The sequence below is a fragment of the Anser anser genome (genome assembly GCF_964211835.1).
Source record: "Anser anser genome assembly, chromosome: 3".
Lineage (NCBI taxonomy): Eukaryota > Metazoa > Chordata > Aves > Anseriformes > Anatidae > Anser > Anser anser.
Window position 1 is genome coordinate 96498880 of NC_139722.1, and position 25063 is coordinate 96523942.

The following is a 25063-nucleotide window of genomic DNA, read 5'->3' on the forward strand; positions in this document are numbered from 1 at the left end:
TTGGATAGTGTGGGGTATCCTCAGCCAAGTGCCCCGAAAATGAGAAATCTCTCAAAGATACCACACATGGCACTACAGGACCTCCTAATGCCTGTTCACTTCCTCCCTGACAAGTTCCGGTGCAAATCTTGTATCAAAGATTCAGAAGAAAAAATCTATTACAAATCACAAATGAGGTTTATGGTCCCCTCACCTCCACTTTCAAATTAACCAAGTTCTCCTATTTTTAAAACTAAAGGAATGCAATTGATTATAAACACATGAAAACTGTTTTCAGCAGGAGATGCATTCTTAAAAATACCACACTTGATACGTGAACCTATTCTTGTAATTTCATTTACAAATCCCTCTGAGGTTCAGATGTTCGTCATGTACATGTTCCCTCTAACCTAGAGAGATAGCTGGACTTAAGGCCAGGGTGTTAGACAACTAAAAACAAAATGAAAAATGTATGTCCTTTTTGAACAGATCATTTTAGCAAAGAGACAACATCATGTAAATGTGAGCTCTAAAATTAACTCCACTATTTGCAAAACACACTTATTTACCCCAGACCAGAAATTTATTGGTATTATTTCAAATGCTGTAATAAAAATTGCAACTGAAAACAGTACATATTTGCAACCTCCAAAATTGTATATTCTAATGAAATTCCATCATCTAATGCTATGTTGGTCCAAAAAGTACTTTATCAATAGTGCAAAAATATCTGCAAACAAGTGTAATATTTTCCCAGAAAGGTTTTCAGCATCCAGATACAAGACACTTCTGCATCTTACTGTTAATTTTCCATTTCAGAGAACAGTTAATAGTCTGAGAAATTATTCATATGTAATGCAAAAGTGTTCACCTGGCAACCAACAGTCACAGTACACATTAGGTTGCAGTTTAAAATCAGCCAAATGCTGAAAAAGACATAAAAGGTATAACCAAAACTAAAAATGGCAAAATATCAACCTAACAAGATACATTTTCTTTTTGTTACACTGCTTAACATCTTAGTGTATGCATAACATCAAAATGCAATAATTGCTGATTATATTTGCTCTAAAACTTACAGTGCATTTTCCGTATCTGCTATATTTTCTTCCATTTTCTGTTACTATGTAGAGGTAAATAAAATTGTCATGGGATCCAACTGCAAGTAAGGTGCCATCTATAACAGAAGATCAGAATATTTGATATAAATTAACAGAATGTTTATTTTCCAAATTTTAATGATTTCAGATTTATCACTAAACCAATATCCTCATTTAAGCTATTGCTTACATATTGTATTTAATGACACGTAACTGTTTACATTATATTGGTTTTCAGTCAGTATCTGTCTACTTTGTGGCTAAGTTTTTTGGGCAAGTTCTTTCACCTCTGCTCTTTTTAAGTAAATGCCCAATGGACATGGTAAAAATCCTCAGACTGCACTGGATTTCTGGAAATTGTTGATAGCGAGCAGGCTTGCGTTTTCTGTATTACAAAAAACTCAGAACAGCATTTATTCTGGAGCTACAGGATTTTGGGGGGCATGGTAGAGGGCAGATTGCATATAAATCTGCACTAAATAAGCTGTAAATAATATGTGGATCATTCAAATATTATAAGCGGTTTTCTAAACTGTATTATCTCAGTTTAAAACAAAAAAAAATACATGGTTGAGAGTTGCCTTGAGTCACCATAGTGTCAATGAACAACAGTGCTTTGAAATAAATTGCTGTGTTTAGCAGATATGGCAGCAGCAGAGGAGCATTTTACTCACTGACACTGCACGTTATCCAAAAGCAAACAAGAAACAGATTTACAAGATTCTTCTTCTATCCAGTTTTAACAGAGAGGATTCAGCCTCTGCGGATCTGTCATGTCACCTCTAAAGAGGAGACCCAGTACTGACTTGGTGTCCATGTAATCCCATAGCAAGTACTTAAACAGCTCTGAGTTTCAGACAGACCTACACTTATTTTTATGGTCTTGTATTAATAAACTTGAAAACTTAACTACAAAGTTTATTAATATATTACTGAAATTCTAAGCTATTTACAGACTATCTGGATAGACAGGTTATTAACAGCTTTTCCTTTTCTGTTAACCTGCCAACTATTTTAATTGAGAACTTTTAATTTTTCTGGGAGCAAAGCTTACGTATTATGACAGCACAGATCAACATGAAGGAAAGGCTAAGAGAGGAAGCTACAAGAACTCCAAGATTTTGCATACAAAAACCAAATCTGCTGTCAAGCATTCAGGTATTATTATTGTTATTATTGAGGTATTAAGTATCTGATAAATCAGTCTTTCCAAAGCTCTGTCTTTTCTAGTGACTGGGGAATAGTTTAACACAGCTTAACAGAACAGACATCTCATTCATCAGAAACTAAAACATGCAATTATTCTGAATGTACGAGTCTGCCTACCTACTGAGTAGCGCATCACTGAGAGCTGCTCATTGCCATCAGTGTGTATTGAAACCAGATCCCTCGTTTCTGCATCCAAAACAAACCACCTGGAGAGAGGAGAATTCCAGTGAGTATCACTTCCATGAGGAAAAAAAAAAAAAAGAGAGAAAGCAAAAGAGCAATAATCACTGATTTGCTTCATCTTCTCATGCTAGCCCTTAAGGGCAGCACAGTGAACATCTGTTTTTAATAGAATGCTTTTCTGGTTTTCAACACAATACAAGTTGCAGTTAAAAATATATAAAAGATTTTAAATGCAGCAGATTTTTTTGTCTCCCTTGAACATTGTAGTAATAACCAAAATATCTCCTGGATGATAAATGTGTCACCAGATAACTAACATGACAGCATCTTCTTATCTTGAAGCCCTAAAGCTACAGCTGAATTTTGAATCTACTTCTTCTTCCCCATTTTGAAGAATAGCTTTGATTTAAAAAACTTATATTTTGACTTTTATAAAGCAAAGTTAAAAAAACAAAAATACACAGTAGGAAGGGATGGAAAACATTTCCATACTCATTCAAAACACAGAACCTATTCTAACTGGTATTATTTATTATTTAGCAGTAACTTTTATCCTGCAGTATTAGTTGTGAGGCACAGGTGAAAACCTCATAGATGCTCACAAAAGCCTAGTGGTCTGTACACTGAAATGGCCACTGACAGCAAACTGGGCAAGATCAGCAGAATCAGAGCTTTTTGCAAACTAACTCCTAAAAATACAGCAAATATTACCAAGACAAAGGCAATGAAATTTAATTTAAAAAAAAAAGGGGAGGGGGGTGTATATATAAAGCTGCTGGGACCAGGCCACTGTCCTGCTGTGTATGACATACACTGTGACATGTATGTCACAAAAGCCTAAGATGTCAACATGGCTAAATACATTACAGCTGTCTCCAGAGTTTAATTTCTGTGCTTCAGACTTTGTATCTCAGTACTGCTGAAGTACATGATGGCCAGGTTTCTGTACCCAGCAGCAAACAGCAAGCTCAGACTGTGGATATGAGTCAGCCAATTCCACCCACCATCTAACACAGCTACCTAATAGTAAACTCAAGGGAACAAACATATTGCAAAAGCTAGGACTATCTAATACAGCAGAAATGTATATAGCTAAAATAACCCCCCAGGAGCAGCAGCACACATTGGTGTTTTCTATGGATGGAGATGAGGTTCCAGGTCGTGCTGACCCAGTGTCTAGCAGCCTGGTATATGAAAGTGACCTGGTCCCTATGGTTTAAACCCAGCTTGTGGTTAGAGAAACATATGAAAGAAATAAAATAAATAACATACACATTAAAAAACAGCCCCACCTGGCACTCACTGTTGAGCAATCTACATGCAAGACAGATGGAGCAAGTGGAAAACAGCTCATATGTTCTCAATGGACAGCAGCAGAAACCACACTGTTTCTCTGCTGTACTCCAAAATGCAGACTTTTGATTTCTTCCAATCTATACACTAAAGCTTTGCAGGTTAGCTGACTGCATTAGAAGTTGCAAGTTGCCATTCAGTTTAAACTCTGCCTCTTTGTCCCTGCCAAGTGTTTCAGTAAAACGTTATTTCTCTTATACCCGTCTGATAACCATGTGGATATTGAAAAACAAAAATCAACACAAAAACGGTTTGGCATGGAGAAAGAGAGAGAAGCGTACCTATGCCATATAGGTTGCTGCCACTGGGACAAAATTAATCACTCCACGAGAGCAAAACTGCTCTGGAGTTACATCTTGATGGGACGACAGAACTGTGAAGAATTCACATGAAGGCATCACTGAACTGTCGGCATCTGTTTCTCAAGTAACGCTAGAAGCTGGCCCACAGCCACTGCACTGCTGCCCCATTGTAACTTTTTTTTCCGGCACCCAAAACAGCATGGAGACTCCTTACTGCTTCAGCCCAGGTGGGCAACACACCTTTTGTGCATAGACAGCAGAGCGGGAGGTAGGAGACCTTTTGCTCTACCAGAAAGCTTCGGCACTGTATGGTAAATCTGCCTATCTGGCAAGACTCAAGAGCATGATGCCTGTTTATTTCTTTTGAGCATTGTAATTGTGGTGCCTGGTGATAAAAACTAACTATGAACAAGGCAATAACCAAAAGCTGCCTTCTTCCACAAGGTGAACGGGTACCTCTTCTTCCCATGCCACACTGTCCAATGAGGAGAGTGATGATGCTGCACCAGGGACATGCCTGTCAATGCTGGCTCTAAGCCTGGCTCTTTAGGTTCTTGAGGTTGCTACCTGAGCCAGGTAATCCTCCAGTGAACACGTTTCTTACGCAAAATGAAATTCCAAAGCTTGGAAAAGCATGCAAAAAAAACCACTGTACTGAAAGCACAGAGGTGGTATCAAACACAGAGTTTCTGAGGGTCTTAAGAGAGCACGCAGAATTCCATTGGGCAATAAAAGAAAGTATTTCATCACACTGGTCCTCCTCCAAAGTTTATTCTGAACAAAAGATACTAAGAACAGTCTTAGCTGACCGTGGAAACAGTCAGTGCACCGTGACGATTTTGATATTAATTTAGGAAAGGAAGTGCTGGTCACATCTAGTTCAGCTGTTTCTTGGTTCCTCCACCATCTAGAATCAGACATGCTCCCTTCAATCACCCAAACTCTCCCAAAGCCGTGGCAAATTTTGTAATTGCCAGCAAGAAAGCCCATCTCAATGAAAGCTGTCTCCAGTCTAGCAGCTACAGCCGTTCACTGGCATACTGCACACATGCCCTTATCTCCCACAGTTGCAGTCCACCTTCAGAGTGTGTTTTGGGGGAGGATCTTCTTCCCAGCGTGAAAGGTATGCAAAATGCAAACAGCAGCCAACCCTGGAAATGCCACACCTGGCTGGGATCTGCAAAGCTTGGCAGATCTCTCCTAACTCTCCTAACTCCTGATCTGCAGACTGGACAAAATAAACAGTTGAATACTGCTGTAAAAATAGCAGCTCTTTTACTTCTCCTGATTTGTACTGATTTTCTCACCATTGTTACTGAAAATGACATACTTGACTTGTGAGTTAAAATAAACAAAACTGAACTTTCACCTTTTTCATCTGTTTCTTGTCTTCCTATTCTTTTTTAAAATAACCTATCTGAAAAATAAACTATTTATTTAGAAACAAAAATCCTGTAAACAACTCTTTTGGAAAGCAAACTCTGACCCATTACACAGACATTTATTACTGATAATTTACATCTGTGAATACAGAATTTTTCTGATGAAATCACCAGGGAAACAGTACTCCAAAATAGTGATATGTTTTTTCACTAGGACTTGAAATTTCAACAACTTTTAGGTAATAATGAATGTTGAACCTGTAAGGTATAAAAGCAGAGTGCTGGATGTACAAATGAACAAACCAACCCATCTGTTGGTCGGACTGTTCCCTGGCATGTTTGGGATTCGTCTTACTGCCACAGATGCTGAACTGGTTTAAATCTGAGTAACTCTACTGACTTATTTACCTCCTTGGAGCTCTGGCTTATACTAGTATTGTTCCCCACCCTTCAGTTTTTTTAATAATTTTAGTATTTTTGCAAGAATCTTTCTAGCCTTTTCTTTCTGCTGTGCTTTTGAGCAGTTATATCAGTAGCACTCAAAATATTCTACATTAGTCACAGGAAGATCTACTTCCCATCAAATAATACCACTGACAGCATGGCAAAATTATCTGTATAATGCCTTGAAAAACTCATTTTTCTGGAGGGATTTTCAATTGCCAGCCTATTTTGCTTTTTCAGATCTGCTCTTCCAGCAAACAGCAGGTTCCACAAAAAATATCAGTTCTCTCCAACCAGGCTTAGTCACTGACAAACGATGACCAGACATGCAGCAGGTATTTAAAGAAGCGGGAACAAAACCTGCAGCAGATCATTTGCAGACAGCCCAAAAAAAGCAAAATGATACTGAAATACTCTTCATGGGAAGCAGTATGTGAAAACCAATCCAGAAACATGACGTGTCAGCCTGATAAAAACACACTGCCATGAAACTGCAGACAAGAATGGGAAGAGGCAGAAAATTCAGTTTTCTTCCGATGTCACAATTTTAGTCATCACACACAACCTTGTCAGTGCTCCCATTCCTTATCCCTGCCTCACTGACCTCTGTGCATGAAGCAAAGCAGCACTAGAGACGCAATGACACACACAGCCAAGGTTTGAGTTTATTGAATCCTAAACAAATTAGACTCATTTAACATTTGCTTTGTGTGCTTGGGGCTACAAATCAAGTAAGTTATTAAATGACTTGTTAAAGGCCTGATTCTTTTCTCTCCTGAGGTAATCAAAATTTATCATGCAACCTCATTCCTCTGGGAAATGCCTCCCTTAGACTGGACTATTTGGCGCAGAAAGCACTAGCCTTCGGTTAGTCAGTAAATCTAAAACTGTTCTGTTTATCTAGATTCACAACTCCATCTATTTCTCATCCACTTGTGCACTTACCAGACCCCACTTCAATTCAGTTTATGTCTCAAACCTATAATTGAATCATGCAATTTCAGAACACGATAAAACAGAACAGTAAAAACGTAACTGCTTAGAACTAAGAACTTGGTAAAAAAGCCACCACCACCACCACCAAAAATAACACACACAAAAAAACCAGAGCCATCAACATAAACTTATCCAATACAGTGTAAGTGGGTTGCCTCGAGTAATTTTTCTTTTTAAAAGAAGAATTTAAATTGAAAACTGCTGAATTGAAAAAGTAATGTTAAACCCTCTGAGAGGAAAAAAAAAAAACTCAGTCAAAAGCAAACACCAGACTGCATGCTCTGACCACTCAATATGCCTTGATTGTGCTTTGATGTAATTTCAAAAACGCCTAGTAGCTACCAAGAAATGTGGCTTGACCTTTTTTTTTTTCCTGTCGCGAGTTCTATTATGCCAGTATCTGCTGCTCTGTTTAATGAAAGTAGAAAACACTTACTCAGTTTAATGCTCTAATTAGAAAGAGATGAAAATATTGAAAGGCACAATGTGGAAATCAAATGTACAAGAGCTCAGCAAGATTCTTCTTGGGAGGGTACACTAAGTTTTCTAACCTGATTTTATATGTAATGTATTTAGTGCAGACTGCATCATCATCTTGGATAAAGAAACACCTTGAAAAATATTTAACATTTAGGTTTTTCCAGGAAAGCTAAAGGGTATTGCACATGCTTAGCAGTTTTTAAAACCAAACCTTAAATGGTTTTTAGGCATGTTGTTATGTATATAAAAAAAAAAATTCTAGGGGGCAGATTTAACACAAAAAGAAAATTTTCTTACATGTACTACATGTTATTTTACTAATATATGAATAAGAAATAGAATAAAAATTTCCTAGCTGCTCCTCCAACCTTCCTAATGCTATGTATATCATTTTTTTTCATTTATTTCCTTTTAGTTAATACTTGCTAAGAATCCATCACATGGAACTCCTTTCATGGCAGACGATACCAAGCCAGAGAGAGTTTGGAAATGAATTGAGACAAATTTTTTTCTACCACTAGAAGAAGCCTGAGTTAAAGGACTTGGCTTGTGCTTTGATAGCTTTGAAATAAGCAATGATTTTAGGATGAATATGAACTGCTGTAATCAAGTACTATTGAGCTATGTGACATATTAACCTCTCTCTTACACAAAAGCAGAATACTACAGCCTGTTCATTTGCCTATGTCAATTTAACAGGTTGCATATGTGTTTGATTTGGAAGGGAGAAAGATCTGTACTGTACCTGTCTTAAAAACTGATGTTATACACACACACGATAAAATATATGATACCTGGTAAAGTCAGAAAGGAGTGCTCGTGAAACCCTCCCAGCACACACACACACACAAAAAAAAAGAAAAACATCAGCTGTCCCCATCTCAACCCTATAAGAAAGATCTGCCCCTCTCCCCCAACTTTTCATGTTTGTTAACTTTATGCAAAAGAATAAAAACCAAAAGATATATACATGCCAATATACAAGAATCATAGTATCAAAACTTCTCCTTTAAACTTTTGATCATCACAACTCAGCTGATGCACTGCTACCTTCCCTTACCTTCCCGAGTGCGTTCCTATTGCAACCACCGCTCCGCTGGGATGGAAGTCAGCGCAGTGCCCCGGTTCCTAAATAAGGAGGCATGCACATGTTATTTTCCTGTCCACTTTACACACCAAAGCTACCCTAAAAGCCTAACATGAATTGACAAAAGAAAACCTACTTAGCTAGCACACTTACAATCCACAGATTTTTTTTTTTTAACATATCACTGATGTACTACACGATCTTCTCGTAAGTAAAAAGCTGAAATTCTGTGTAAAAATATGCTTTTCCTTGTACAACAGGACAGAATTAGTCAAAATAAGATAGAAACAATGACAATAAGGAAGGACTTCTGAAGCCATATCTTCCACATCTGCATGATGACCTCTGCAGACAGATTGAATAATTGGGAAAAAAAGCTAAACTGTAACAAGTACAAATGACTTGGAGTTTTATCCCGACTTGGATTGCTAGAATGGCATTGGACAACGATAATCAGATAATAGTATATACAACATCTGAAGAGCCGTGTTAAGCTTATCAAAGCTTCTGAATGGCTTTTAAATGCCATAGTTTCAGGATTTTTGCTTCTCTCAATGACACAGGGCAAGGGCGCTTCAGATAATTAATGCTTTTTCCTATTTTCCAGCTTTATATTTAATGTTAAAGGGTTGACATACATCTAGCAGCCTGGTCCATTCCAGTGTGTGGTCCACAGAGTTCCACATACAAACTTGCCTATCTTGAGCACATGTTAAAAATAAGTCCTTGAAAGGATGCGATGCCAGTCCCCAGAGTTCATCTGTATGACCCTGTAAAGAACACGTATGTGATTTAATAATAAATAACATAAAGAGTCTCAAATTAGCACACCATCAGGGAAGCTCTAACAATTTTGAGTAATCATTCAAAAAAAATCAGTGTACTCACCTGTACCTCTACTAGGAAACCATCATTAAATGTTCCCCGCAAAACAAAGTTTCGTGAAGTACCCACTAAAAATTGATCTGCTTTTCCTTCTGCTACTGCTCTGATTGTTCCATATTGATCAGGAACCTAGGAAGAGAAACGTTTATAAAGCCACATCATGTATCTTAATAGGCACTTATTCTGAAGTCTATAAATAGCACACAATAACAGTACCAGAACTGCACTTCTCACAGCACAAAGGAATAATCTAATCACACATACAATAGATCAGGACTTGACCCAAAACTTACCTCATTTATTTGTTCAGTACAGGCATATACAACATGACCTCTCTCCAAAACAATCAGAATTATGCCATTTTAATAGGTATTAGTAGGAAAAAAAATACAAAACGAGTTCCACGGATTTTTAAACAAAACACACCAAATAAATGTACTCCACATTCTTACAACTCATCATATAAGGATAGGAATAATATATATTTAGTTCCTGTTTACTTTTCAAAACACATTGCGAAAATTAAGAAGGATCTTGTAGCCCACAGTAAATGCTTCCTGATTTTCTTAATGCTTCCTGATTAACCTTAAGTAAATGTTCATATGCCTTATGTCAGCAATGACTCCAAGTTTTATTGAGTTTGCCTATTGCATGCTTGAATTCTAATACAGTGCTCTACTTTACAGCATACATGTTTGTTTTTCTAAATGATTTTCCTTTAGAAAACACACTAGCTTTAATATTAGCCACATAGGATAGGAAAATCATTATAATTGTTCACAAAGCTATATACCAGGGCTCTGGTAATATTTCTCAACATAAAAAATTAGGTTTAACGTAACATATTAAAAAAAAGAAAACAGAGACACTGATGTGAATAGTGTGTTACTAAAGCCTAAGAGCTGTACAGGGTAACTCAACATGGACTTACTCTCAGCCAGGCTTTGTAAAGGTCAATGCTGGACTCAAGATAGCAACAAACTCTTTTACTTATGTGCTAAGTTTGATCTAAATGTTTCCAGAAATGGACACAAGTGGAGTAAACTACTACTAGAAAAACTCTTTCAGAACACACTATTTCAAAAGGTCATCTTATTGTGAGGACGAAATAAGTATTTTCAATTCCAAAATATATATTTTTTTCCAGTTCATCCCCATCACTGTCATACTGCCAAATCAGAGACATACATCTTTACTAAATACCTGTTTTTAAGATAAAGTCAAGAGAAGTTCCTCAACCTAACTATTTTTTGCAGAATAGCCATATATATCCTACTGGTATTTCTATATAATGTCAAAAATTCTATATGAAAATAAAATCTTGGTAACATCGCCTCTGTCCAGACAGACAAACTTAAGAAAAACATGAACAAATTAATGACAATCCTCAAAAAATGGGTGAATAAAAGAAACTAAGGAAGGAGAAAAGAAAAACCCCATATGGGTTTATTTCAAGGCTGAAAATTGATACACTTATTATAAAACACCCTCATCCACTTAAAAGAGAGAAACTAAAAGACAGAAACCAGAAGATACTCTGTCATCCTAAATACTGATACTCCAAGGAGTGGGGAGGGCTCAGGCTCAATTGATTGAGCCCAGGCTCAATCATACCTTGAAAATGCAATTTCTTTGTCATTCTTGCCTTCTTACCTCAATTTCCCTTTCGGGATTCAAATCATGATCCCACAGGATGATCTTTCGGTCTTTCCCACCTCCCGTTAGCAGCATTCCATTCCTCATCTGACAGAGGGTAAATACACTGCCATCATGAGCTTTGATTTGTCTGCTTATCTGATATACTCCTATATGCATGAAGAAAAAGTAATACAGAACACTACTTGCTTTTTCACCCGAGGTTTACAAGAAACTGTGCATTTTGGCATAAGAATAAAGTAGCAGTGTACAACCAATAATTACAATTGCACTTCAGGCTATTAGTATTGCATTAGTACTGCAAACACAAGGTGGTAGTGTTTTCTTACAGGATAAAGGGATAAAACAAAAGGCCTCCCTTTTTCAAAAGAAACTTTTTTGAGATTGACTGCCCTAAAACTTGTGAATGCAAGAACAATTGTTTGCAAAATACTTTAAATTTTCTGCTATCCAAGGGAACACAATTTTTTCAGATGCAAGGAAAACTGTCTTTAAGTGTCGAAAAATATTTAGCAAGCAATCATTAGAAAAGAATTAAAGTTATTTTGTTAAAAGAAGCTCAAAGACTTGTCTGAAGTCTCATGGGGATAAAAAAGGGGGAAAAAGTACATTATTTAAAGGAAAGGTTCCAGGACGCATGATTCTAATATCGACACTTGATGTTGTCTCACTTAAAAATAATAAAACAGCATTTGGCATCTATCAATATAGTGGCCTACCCTGAGGAAAATACTTGAAAGAATGACAGAGAGGAAAATTGAATGACAAAACGTATTATAAGAAAATCTTTTGCATCCCAATTGTGTCTGTATTTGAAAAGAATTGTTGTAGAAAACTGTTTTAATAAAGCAAGATTCTGGGGCTTTGAAGATTTGCATACATACAAGCAGCAATCACAGGAAAACTCTAAACACCACCCAAATAAATGCCAACTTAACTAAGCTGACTATGCCTACAGCTTAAGTCAGTTCAAGTTGGCATGCTCTCACTTTGTGAAAAAGTTTGAGATAAGTCCTGTGACTAATTCTAATGTGACGAACCAGCGAAAAGATCCCATATTCAGTTACACTGATGTAATAAATGTTCAATTTGTTAACTTTTAGGATTATACAGGTAAAAGGCTATTTTGCATAAGAAGAATCTCAAAATTAAACATCAGCCAATTTGTTAAATTACTTTTCCATTGCAGTTAGCTTGAAAGAAAAAAAAAAAGATCTACCTACAAAAACAGACTTACCTTTAAATATTTGCTTTTTACATGAATGTTTTCCTGGCATACCAATTTAAACCAGTGTGTTTGAAATAGCTGCCAAGTAAAATAAATTATCCTTGAATTTATAAGTTACCTTAGGGCTCAACTGTGCCAGGTCTGCATAAGCTTGGTAACAAATAGTTTTTTCTTTCTTTTCTACAAAACCTTTGCCATAAAGAGTAAGCTTAACTCAAAGTGCAAATAAAATGGGTTTTAAACTATATTTTATAGCCAGGACTTACGCACTGTCTTAACTAGATACTCTTATTTGCATAATTGGTATAGATGTAAACTACATTTTCCCTTCACGCACAAGTCCTCTTAACAATATTCTCCTGAGACCTAGCATAGTACAACATTAAGTCTTAAGAAGCAAATTTAGCCTGCACAGCCTTTTTCAAGTCACAGGATGAAAGGAAATCTGATTAACTTCACAATTTTAAAATGCAAAACATTTAAACTAGTTTTCATTCACTTCAGGCACAGTCTCATAAATTAATGATAAACTCTAGATTGTGTTTAAGTCACCAAATTCATGAGACCTGAAGGAATTTAGTACCAGTTGTTAATATAAGAAGTGTATGTGCACAGCCAAGTCTTTTTTCCCATTACTTTTCTAATGCAATTCTTTATGTTTGTCTTCTACAGACAGTCTAATATGCAATTAACTGTGAATGTATCCTACCTTTGGGTCCTTTTCCTGGAGTAGATTCTACAGTAGTTTTGCCCCATATAAGTATTATCCCACCTGAGTCTCCAGTGAGCACATCACCATTTCCCAAAAAAGCCAAACACTGAACAAATTTGGGTTTTTCATATTTCTGAAACAAAATAAACAGAGGAAAGGGATAATTGCTTTATTCTAAGTAATTATAATAACATATCCATTCCCATATAACTCTGAAAACACAAAGAGAATTTAATCTTTTTTTTTTTGGGGTTGTCGTTTGTTTATCTCTCTGCTCAAACAGTATAAGGTGACAACAGAGCAAATTTGTAGATAGCATGAACAGATCATTCCACTGATTTAAAACTGACCTCATATCAAGACATTCTTACCCCAAATATCCCTTGCTTTCTTGATAATGAATTGCCACTCCAGGTCCAAAAAAATATATGAGATTTGCCACACGTTATTATGGTATTTGCATCAGTTGGATGGAATTCCACAGCAAGAACAACTTCATTTGTAGTCTGAAATAACAGAAATAATATTTATTCAGATGTTCATATTCTAATTTTACTAGAAACTCATGGAAAATCACAAGTTTCAGAACAAAGATAGGAGGAACTACACAGGATATTGTATGTATACAAAAATCCATAAGTGTTCCCTGCTAAATTGACTGTCTGAATGACTGCACGTATCATTTAACTATTGCTTTTCCCCATATTCATAAGGTGTTTTTTTTTAATTGCTAATAAAACTTCAGTAAAAAGTACAGTTTTAAACACATTCTAAATTGCAAAAGCTTTTGCTTTCTGTAATAGCTAAGACTTTGGCCATGTGAAGTGAATGAAATATTAAAAAGACTTTTTTGGGTTGAACACCCTGCTTAGTTTCTGTACTAGACTAATTTGTTATTCTGGGTAATAAAACTGTGATAGAAGCAACTCAGAAAATCCTAGCATACCGGGATTATATCCATCATTCTCTTTCTGAAATTCAATAAAAAAATCCTTCGGGTTCTTTCTTCTTCTCACCTTCTTTCCTCCTCAGGAAGAAAGAAGAAAAAAAAAAGCCCACACAAATCAAAACTCTGAAATACAGAGTCCCACCTTTATATTTTTACTGGCTGCATGTACTTTTACTGAATTATTAACACATCAGTGAATATTTTATCCCTCACCAATAAATTTTACAAACAAGCTAACCTGTCATTTATCTCACTACTAAAGTAAATTCAACAAAACTGTCAATGAAGATCATTTCCTGGAGGCAGTTATTGTACAAAACATTTAAGTAAATGCATCAATGTCCATTTATGTCTATGTGATTTAAGGACACACTTTCACGGAGTATACTTAAGTATTGTTGAATCAGCACCTGCAGGAGTACAGAAGCTTGGCCCTTTCCCACTCTACCATTTTTGGCTCACTTTAAGAAAACAACCTTCTTAAATTTCATTTTTTCATGATGGCTGTATTCATTGAATTATGCTTCACACTCACATTTTCCTCGACATGAGTTGATCTACTGCATCCAAAAATCATATGGAAACTAAGGACTGAAAAATTTAACCTAATTCAGCTGAGAAAAGGCTTCTGTTTTGCACAGTAGGTCAAAGGAGGAAACTCCCTCCTCACAACAAACCCAGTTGTTGTCAAAGGTGCTTAAGATAGTATAAATTCAAGTCCTAAACATGAATAACTGAAGGGCAAGTTGTCCTTGCTGAATTGGTTTTAGCTGATTCTGAAATGCCAAGGAACTAACTCCCTGAAGAGTCAAAATACGATGTCAATAAAATAGGAAATATAAGGAATATTGCAAATAGTTTCATAATAAATATCTGCAAGGAAAAAAATAAATTTAAAAAGCTGACACAGAATTATCATTAAAACTTATAGAATAGTGTATATTTATTATGAGTCAAAACGATTTAAGAAAAAATGGGTCCAAAAGTTCTGATCTTATTATTTGGAATTGCAAATTTGTAATCATATAGACATGTATGCTTGTAGAGTCTTCTATTACTGACTCATGATTAAAAAATATTTTTTTAAAAAAATAGCTCCACATCCATATATCCGATGCTGTATATATATCAAGCAGATGCTTGATACTGTAAAAAGTTGAGCAACGTGTCAGAAAACATGGAGTTCAAAAGCAAATTATTACTGGATTGGATGTTTTCAGTGGTATAAACTTTACACCAAAAATGACTGCAACACCTCTGAACACCTCTCTCTGAATAGAAATTTCAAAGTTTATAAAGAAAACTGGAAAGCAGATCAGACTGCAATCTACAAAAGTACATATACCACGAATCAATGTCTGGAATTTGATTCAGACAAAAATGAAAATAAGGAATGTCTAGAAGCATGTGTGTGTTAGTGTGTGTATATATATATATAAAATTAACAATTACAGGTTGAACCATCACTTCAGCTCCTTAAAGTGTCCAGGATTTTTTTTTTTTTTTAATTAGGAAAATGTTAGAGAATTACTTTATTTGGATTGGTCCTTAGGGAAGAGTAAAATTTAATTATAAGTATTCCAGTATTCAAAACCCTTCCAGAACACAAATTAAGAATACATTTCTTTTGTGCCCTTATACAACCCAGCAGAATTACACAACTGTTTCCATGTAAAATCAAGTTTGTGTCTCACAAAATTATTATATTTTTGTGAATGAAAGCATCTGCATTTTAGAATAGGTATTTTTGCAATATTTACCTTTATTTCTGCTACTTTTGATTTCTTCTGCCAATCCCACACAGTGAGCATATGCTCATTAGAGTCATCAATTACGCACAAATGAGTACCAGAATCCTAAAGGAAAAAGAAATGAGGTGCTGAAAAAGAACTATTAAGCCCCCTTCAGAAAAGGGACATGGCAGTAATATTTAAAAGACACAAAAGTACAAATATAAATTTAGCAACTCCTTTTAAAGGGATTTCCTTTTTTCTTAGAGGTAAGACATATTTTTGCATAATCTCACCACATATCACCATGCTTCAAAAAATATTCTAGGAAAGCTTTAAAGATACCCAAATCTCTCTCTCTCTTTTTTTTTTTTCCTCCTTTCTTTCTTTCTTTTGTATTATTGTGCTAGTAGCATAAGTGTTTATTCCTTTTTCTAGTCTGCAAATACTTTGTTTTTCCTCAGGTCCCAGAACACACAGTTCTACTTGTGGTTTTCTTTCTTAAATGTCACTGTCACATACACACAACTTTGCAATACTAACATTTTGAAAGGACATCTCTTTTTTTTTCCCCTCACAGAACGTTAAGTGCTAAGCAGTTTCATTACGTAGTTGGTAAAACTGGAGCGAGGGTAACACTTTCTGAATAAAAAGATGTTTACAGAAGCAAGAAGGCTGGCATCTTCTGTATTAAATAACTGAAATGTCTTATTTTAAAAAATTCTACAACAAAACAGAAAATGTAGCTATGTAGAATTAAAGGAATAGACAGAGATTCTTAGAACAAAAACATACTTATTCACAGCAACACATACTTGCACAAACCAGTTGTTTCAAGGACATTTGTAGAAAGTTTTGGTAGAGGCCTTATTTATTTTAAAGTTCATTCTTGCAGTTCAGCCTGCATTCTCTAACAAATTATGAAAATAGAGGTGGCTGAAATTTCTATTCCCAAATACTAACACTATTATGAGCAGCAATATGCAAACATACTTTCCAATTAAGTGGAAAAAAACCCTTGAGACAGTATTGGTGATATAAGCAGTTCTTGCATAGGTTAGTGGGATTATGTGATTAAAAACACAGTTTTAGATACTTCACATTCAACCTTCAGTCTAATAAAAGCTAGAATATAATGTTCAAAAGATTTCCTTAATGTTTTTTTTTAATTATTATTTTTAATTTTTATTATTAAGTGGTGGAACATGCATTTATTCATCTTAAAAGAAACTTGAGTTTAAAAATTTCCAGATTTGCTACGGCAATAAGAATCACAGTGTTTCTCTCACATCATTTTATTTATGCTACACCCTATCTATAAATAAGTTTATATCCTGGAAGTCAATATCTATACATGCAACAATCACAGTGTGGGTTTTCAAGAGGCCTGATACGTCTTAATGTTTTGGCAAAAGTGCAAAGGTAGCTTAAATATTAAAATACATGTTTTTTTACACAAAATAAACTCAGCAGCAGTTTTGACATTAGAATTTTATCAGTGCCAAACAACACATTTCTGTTTACTACTACTACTTCTGATAAATTTTGTGGGCTCAGTGACAAGACTTCTATTTTTTATTCTATGCAAAATTAAGAAGCATGAGTTGAATAAACTATACCTTATGAAAATGGCACAAGATATTTATTTATTTATTTATTAAGTTTCCTGTTGGTGCATAAAAACCTACTCCAGTTGTGCAAGCAGAAAAGTTACCCTTTCCATTAAAACTCACTAAAATGTTTTCATGAACCTCAGTAACAAACTTGTTTTTAACATCTAAATAAACAAAAGCTCCCCTTCCCCACCAAACCCAGCACAGATTTCAATTTCTAGTCAAGGTATTTCTGTGTCTGCTATTTACATATAGTGCTAGTTTGTTGCCACAACTTTACATCTGCAATTTCCTGTTTTTCCACCTCACTTGCTGTCAGCTGTTTTTATAAAGTATGCATAAACTTTACTGACACACTTTTAGTACCAAAGCAGGTCAGGTAGGCAATCGTATTCAGAAATCTCAGTTGAGAGACTTGCCAGTTGACACAGGGTCGGATAACTGAGGTAAAACACCAGGTAGCAGCATCTGTCTTACCGCTTTTGAAAAATCCAGGCACCCCACTCCACGCTCAAAAGTCCCCAGGCCAATAACCTGTAGCGTCACCAGGCTCACCGAGTCCCACACTCTAACATGGGGCTGCAAGGGCTGCGTAAAAGCAACAGGACAAATGGGTGTCACCAGTGGCAAAAGTGTCAAACACAGGCTTAAAGTTATGTCAAGCTACCCAAACTGCAAACTGTGGACTGAAATGCAGATGACCTTTGTTGATGCTGCTGCTGGATTGTATTTTGAACCACAAAAGGCAAGAGTCAAGACGGTTTCTGCCCACCACGTGCAAGCCGCATACATCAAGAAGGCATTTGGTAGCTGTGCAAATAAATCTCAGCCCAATTCAAACCATTGAACAAAAATAGAAGAGTCATCTTGCATTTCAAACCCCAGACCTCAAAATCTCACACAGCAATTGAAACAAGTGATCAAACCCTATTTTTCAAAACACAAAAGTATGCAAAAAATAATACTAAAAAAAAAAAACACGCCAAAAAAACAATGCTGGTGCACTGAGTCATCTAACCATAACCAGCGAATTAAAACCTCCATGGCAATATTTCATCCAAGCGCTATCCCAAAGCAAGTTAGCTGCATAAATGTGAAACAATTATAAATGTAGTGGGAATTAAATTGTCTTAAGGACAGCATTTACCATTTAAAAAAAAAAAATCGTAACATGATTAAACAAATGCTCAGTGGAAAATAAGACATTAAGTTAAACACCTGAGAAAAGGTTGTACTTAACATGTTTCTGCACTTCAAAGTGTCTGATTTTTTTTTTTCCCTCCATCTGTAAATTCAGGAAGATAATCTCATTATTCAAATTGTGATAGAGTTTAACAACAGCCAGGGACAAGAGCATTTAACTATGCTTGTCCTCAACTGAGCAAGTTTGTAGAGCAGCTTGGTACACCTTCCACAGACTCCCAAAGTTGGTTTCCTTTCCCATGAAGCCTTAGGAGTACACAGACCCACTGTACTGGGGACTTGCTTTCCTCTGGGAAGTTATTGAAAAATATGTGACAGAAATGATACGGCCTTATAAATCAATTACAAGGTCCAGATTTGCTTGCAGAATTAAAAATGAGTTTCTCAGATAAAAGACTATGAGCCTCTACTCTTTTTGATGTATGGTTGAGTGCTTCCATGGTACTATCTTTTGCTAGAGATACTACTGTTACCTTAGAAACAGCACAATATCTCAGTATATGCAATGTATTACAAAAATAACTACAAAAAGAAGGTGATGATGAAATTAAAAAAAAAAAACAACACACACACAAAAACAAAACAAAACAAAAAAATATTCCTGATTTTCAGGTCAAGACACTACTGCTCGACAGCTCTATTACTTACCCTTCCATCTTTATCCACTCCAGCTAACTGTCCTGTTGCAATTCTAATTTTGTCTGGATGAACTGCAAGACTAAGACAGACAGAAATATGACTTGCTTTTGCTGTCATTGGCCTTGAAAACTGAAAGTTTTTTTTTCTTTTGTTTTTCAACAGAAGCCCAGGAAAACGCTTATGTTCCTAGATCCCACTTTTAATGAGACAGCTTGAATGCGTTCCTTGACAGACGATTTCATGGCATATTGTACTGCAAAATCCTGATGGGTTGATCAGGTTTTTACAATGGCTGCAGGCACGCAACCAGGAGTGCCAGAAGAGCCACCTTCACATGTGCTCAGACAAATAAATCTCAGGTTTGCACTATACTGGGAGTCCACTGTAACAAAACAACAACGTCCCCTGTTGAACTTCCAAGACATTATTATTTGCCATGTTTATAAGCACTAGAGCATACTTCATGCCCAAATCAAGAGATAGCATGAACCTGAGCAAAAATGGTTGAAAAGATGGCTGAGGGCATGTGCACCCAGGAGTCAGGGCTTACTGCCTCTTGAATCTTGAAATGAGTTACTGATATAATTGTACTAATGAAAATCTCCAGTATGGTGCACTCTTAGCGTAAGTCAAAATCTGCTTTTGTTTTGAAGACCATGTGAAAAAACAGATACTGTAATTTCAAAGTCTATGTCCTCTTACTCCTACTTATTTTTTGACTAGCCTTCTCATTTGCTTTCTCTGTAATATTACAAAGGTGAAAAAACAGCAACAACAAAAAGAAACTGGCAAGGGGGAGCAGTGGAGGGGGGCTGAAGAAGTCAGAGTGATGAGCACCAAAATGTTTACAATTCAGTCGTGTTTCTTGAATGAACATGAAGAATACAAGACTAATAGCATTACTCCCATAGGAAGCAATTACAGTTATCAAAGCAGAGTCAGGAGAAAAGAGGTTTAGGGAGCAACTCCTTTCTTCCATTCAGGTACAGCAAGGAGTCTATATTTGCCTTAAAATCAAAGCGCTACGCTACTCTTAAGACTAACATTGTAAAGTGACGAACCTTTGCACCAACAACGATGTTCGCTTCAATTTTCCTGTTTTTATGTTTTGTTTTCAAGTGTCTCTCTCATATCTCAGATGGTCTTAATACTTGGATGGGGCATCCATTTAAAAAATGAGACAATTATTGCTTAGTCTTACATTTGGTTTTCTAATTCTCCTTTAAGTCTACACCTTTGCCATATTGCCTTTAAATCCCTGATCTAGAATTAAGCTGATGACCATTTTTAATTATTGGGACATCTATTTAGAATAATTTATACTGTCTCTAATCTGGCAATCCTACAGTATCTATGTATCGAATTTTATATTTAGACCAGAAAACCTAAGCTAATGTGGACTGTCATATTACCATTCATTTGTAAGGCACTTACTACAGTGATATCTACAGGGACTGATGAAACAGAAAATAACTACAATCATGATGACACTAAGGAGATCATAGATACAGTGAGAAAATTTTAAAAATAAATACATTCCTGAATTATGACACACACACACACACACAAATGTTTTATACTAACCATTTAACGCAGTCCGTATGACCCAGGTAGTGTCGCTGAGTTCTCTCCTCATAGTTAAATAGTACCACCACTGATGCTATGAAATATACAATTTCTCCGGTAGGAAGGAGGTAAACATTGGCTCGACAATCTCTTCCACGATACCCATATCTATACATTTATATATTTTTAGAGTCAAGGCTTTCATAATCACTGTATATCACACACAGAAAAATTCCAACAAATTTTGAAAGGATTCCTGGGGAGCTCTCATGCCATGAAGTGCCCTTTATGTTTTCCTGTGAAATTACAGCACAATTTCAGTAACAGTTTTAAAAAAATAAGAATATGATCAGACTTCAGAAAACCAATCCACTTAAAGTGATATTCATTGATGGAAAAATAAAAATATGTAATGCACACTGAGGTAAAACAAATGTAGCTGTGTCACTTTATAAAAATCCTTAATATGAATTTTCATTAGGTAACAGCAAGACATCATGGTACAGGCTGTGTATCTTTTACAGTAACAGAGCTTGGGCAACTCTATGCCAGGGACCAGCATATTGGTTTTGTCTGACCTTTCAAAACAAGCGTGTGAAAATTCCTAACACCCTTCAGAAAAAGGCAAGCTTCAGCACAGCAGCTGCCAAGTCCAGGAAATAGTTCTTAAGAACATTTTAGAGTATTTTTAAAGCAAACAAATCTCAAAATGAACTGACACAGGGAAAAACCCAAAATACATAAAAGGGATGATTCTTGTAGAAAACCTGTATAACTACCATGACACTAACAACATTCAGAAGTTTTATATGCACTGCAATCAAAACATGGTTTAGCACTGATCAAATGTAACTGTATCTTGATATGACTTTGAAGCTGGTGTGATTTTCTTCATCTAGACTATTAATGTGGCTGTCTGCCTGTGTTTCAGTTTCAGGGTCACTGTTTACTACCAAAATCAACACTCAGACTTGGACAGCAGCTTTGAAGCCTTAAATACATATATATATATATATATATATATATATAAAATTTTCTCATTATGTCCTGCACTCTTCAGAGAGAGGTTCCCACTTTAGTACCAACTAATATACCTAGAACAGCAGGAGATGCCTTAAGCAACTTCAGGTAAAGGATTCCAAGGTCTTGGTTAATGAGATAGATAGGATGAAGTAAAAGACCAACACGAAGAAAGCTGGATGGGTTAAGCTGGCCCTCTCATAATTAAAAGTAGGTGCAGTAGAGCAGGTTTTGGAGTATTTAAACCAAAATCTCCTTGCTTGACAGCCTGGCCTCTGTTCTCGGACAAGGACTACTTCTCTAACAAAAATACCACTCAATGCCACCCTCTACATCCAAAAAATGCCCCACAACATGAGTAGCAAATATAGGTCTTTCCTCTTTTGTAGTTCCTGAAACTAAAAGGGATGTAGTCCCTGTAGCCCATCAAACTACAAGACTACTGTACCACAAGAACACTTGCAAAATTAAACATGTTCATTTAAATAATGTAAATAAATAGTGGTTCAAAGAGGGACACTGCATTCAGTTATCAATTAAGTCTTTTTAGAGTAAGGAAAAGAAAACAGATTTCTACCTTGCTGTCTTCCCTTTACTACAGAAGAACACAATGGCTCCTCTGAAGCTAAGCTTGCTTAACAAATGATGTGAAGAGAGATGCTGATACAACACAATGCTGAGAGCAGGAAAAAGGATGCTTCAGTTTCTCCCTTATCAGTATTTACCTTCACACTAAATTTTCTTCTCCTCTTTCAAACACCAGTGGAACAACAACAAAAAAAAAACCTCTAGAATGGACCTTTACAAAAGCAGAACAAATAAACCAGACCAGTGAACTTTCAGAAATGACGGGCTATAAACCAATGAAAATATTATTTCTATACAGAAGCATGAAGAACACTATTCTAAATAGCATCTCAGAGGAGAAAGGCAGATGCTGTTGATCTGCTGTATATAATAGGCAATGTATTGATAAGGATTTCTTGTGATCGTCATCTTTGAACATCCATCGTTTCATCTCAGACATTTACCATGTGAAGCTATGGCTACATATTTTGGCACCCTCTGTTAAGCTCTGGCATTCATGAGGTTGCAAAAAACAGTTATGTTTTCTCAGTCCGTTCCTTTCCTTCACCCTCCTACATAACAATGTACCAAAGAGTGGCTGCATTTTCTAGGAGCATGTAAAGCAACAACCTATTTTGTGAGAGAATTTTTTGCTTTCTTCATGCTCCATCCCAGGCATCTTGAGAGAAAACAAGAGGTGTTGCTGCTCCACAGCAGCTCTTTCCTTCTCCGCACTCTCAGAACAAGAGAGCAGAGATACATTAATACAATGATGGATCATCTCTCTGCAGGAGAAACAGCAATACAACTTTGATGCTTAATTTCCACTAAATGTCAATGTTTATCTTTCAGTAAGACATGTTTCAATAAGGCTGAAGGAAATTCAGTCTTAGTATTGTGAAGGTTTGGACTGTTTTGTCACCAAAAAAAATGATATACTTAACAGCTTTTAGTTTTGTTTGTTTGTTTGTTTCATTTTTAATAGGGTAAAAATAGCCAAGGCCCCCATGGAAAGTGATCTGCTGTACAACAGCATTCAATAGTATCATTACCACTGACTTGAATTATTCTTAGAAAGAAGAGCACCAGTGTTAAAAATAAGCTTATAAAGGGAAGTCAGAAATTCCCTTGTAGAAACTGAGCTACTTTACACTGGAAGAAAGAGGCTAAAAAGTCACTGCCTATCAACAGCAGCACTGACAGTGATCTCTGTAGCTTCTAGAGCAGGCCATTTCCCTCTTAGTAGGAATGCCTGATATTCTTTAACCAGTTCTGAAATGCAGTAAGCCAGATTGCACTGCAAAGCAGGGATACTCAAACTAAATTTACATGAAATCACTCAAGAACCAGAGATGGTCAGCTCAGATTTCCCCACGAACTATTTCATCTTGCCAAGCTGTTTAGGTATTTCTTTAATTGTCAGTAATCTGCAGGGCAGACAAAAGCAAAGTGTGTTCTGTTGAATCTACAGTACCAGGTATCAGTCGTTGAAAACTCCCACAGGACACAGCTCATCTAAAAAGAACAATTCCACCCCCACCTCCCCACACAAAGACCAAAAACCCTACCACACAATCTTTTGCCTCTGTTCTTGCCTTGAAGTTGTTTATCCTCATGGTTCATCAGCTAGCCTGTAAACAGCATCCTCCAGGATGGTAATATCAAAGGAAAGCCCAATTACAAACAACCATCCAGAAGGCAATTGCTGGAGAATTAAAAGGTCTTCAAAACAAAGCTTACCAGCTGAATTATTCAACACTCCATTAACCTTTCAGTTGCGAAACACTGACATTATTAAAATACTCTGTGAATCGCTGGCCCCATACCTTGTTAATAAAGTGTACAATCTTCAATCTGCCATTACATTTGGCAGTTATGGCAGGCTTGCAGATTTCTCAGCTTTTCTAAGCCTGTACACAAAGTACATGATCTGCTGCTGGAACTTCATGTCTCCAAAACTGAAGGCCAATTTTGTTCAATGTCATATGGATCAGCAGTACTCCCTCAGAAATTTTACTGCTTTTTCCTCATTGTTTTCTTCAACATTATATCCAAAAGATATCCTATAGCCAGAAATATAGCAGTCTGATTTAGAATGACATTTCCTTAAACAGATTCCAAAAACATGTGGACAATTTGTTTAGACTAGATTTATTTCACTTTAATTAGCCCACAGCAGGAAACTGATTTAACCTGAACTTAAGGTCCTTGGACATTAAATAAATGTGTCCACAGAGGGATTTGCACCTACTTAACTGAGGGTATGATTTCATGATCAGTTTTCATCAGTCCAAACTCCTCACTGCTGCTGAAACAGTAGGTTGGCCCTTCCTCTAGTGTGTTGATCCTAGCCCCTGCATGTTTGTGGGAAAAATCAAATTAATGAGTTGATCCCGCTGAAAGTTAACTCCACAAAAAAAGATTGCATTTCAGCCAGATCAGCAACTGACCCAACCCATTACTTCATGGTCATATGAGTGCCAGCATCAGCACCCAACAGTGGTGACAGTAGGAAAGAAGATCACCACAACTTTGCAAAGCCTGAGTAAGAGCTCAGTTTTCTTTCCAACCAGGCTTTTAAAATAAAACATTCTTCTTTTATGGTCTAAGCTTTCACAATCTGTCTCCAAAGTTCAGAGGACGCTAGCTCCACAGCTGCTTTTTCAGAACTGAATACACAATATCATTGATTTCAAACATCTAAAAGTTAATAAAAGCAGAGAAAATAATAGAGAAATCGTCTTTCCTTAACTGAGTAACAAAGGGTGGCTTAAAATACA

General features: G+C 36.2%; 1 protein-coding gene across 16 annotated transcripts in view; it reads right to left on the reverse strand.

The window, feature by feature from the left end:
* The window catches only part of EML4 (EMAP like 4), a 158639-nt gene that overhangs the window by 11704 nt on the left and 121872 nt on the right, over window positions 1–25063 (reverse strand). For all 16 annotated transcript variants that reach the window (XM_083828848.1, XM_083828851.1, XM_083828846.1 and 13 more), the window contains 12 exons: window positions 20715–20864; window positions 19140–19209; window positions 17766–17876; window positions 15706–15801; window positions 13368–13502; window positions 12994–13129; window positions 11054–11205; window positions 9404–9529; window positions 9154–9285; window positions 8489–8556; window positions 2406–2494; window positions 1059–1156 (listed from right to left, as the gene is read on the reverse strand). In XM_083828848.1, coding sequence (XP_083684974.1) covers window positions 1059–1156; window positions 2406–2494; window positions 8489–8556; window positions 9154–9285; window positions 9404–9529; window positions 11054–11205; window positions 12994–13129; window positions 13368–13502; window positions 15706–15801; window positions 17766–17876; window positions 19140–19209; window positions 20715–20864 — 1363 coding nt within the window. The remainder of the gene's footprint in view (window positions 1–1058; window positions 1157–2405; window positions 2495–8488; window positions 8557–9153; window positions 9286–9403; window positions 9530–11053; window positions 11206–12993; window positions 13130–13367; window positions 13503–15705; window positions 15802–17765; window positions 17877–19139; window positions 19210–20714; window positions 20865–25063) is intronic.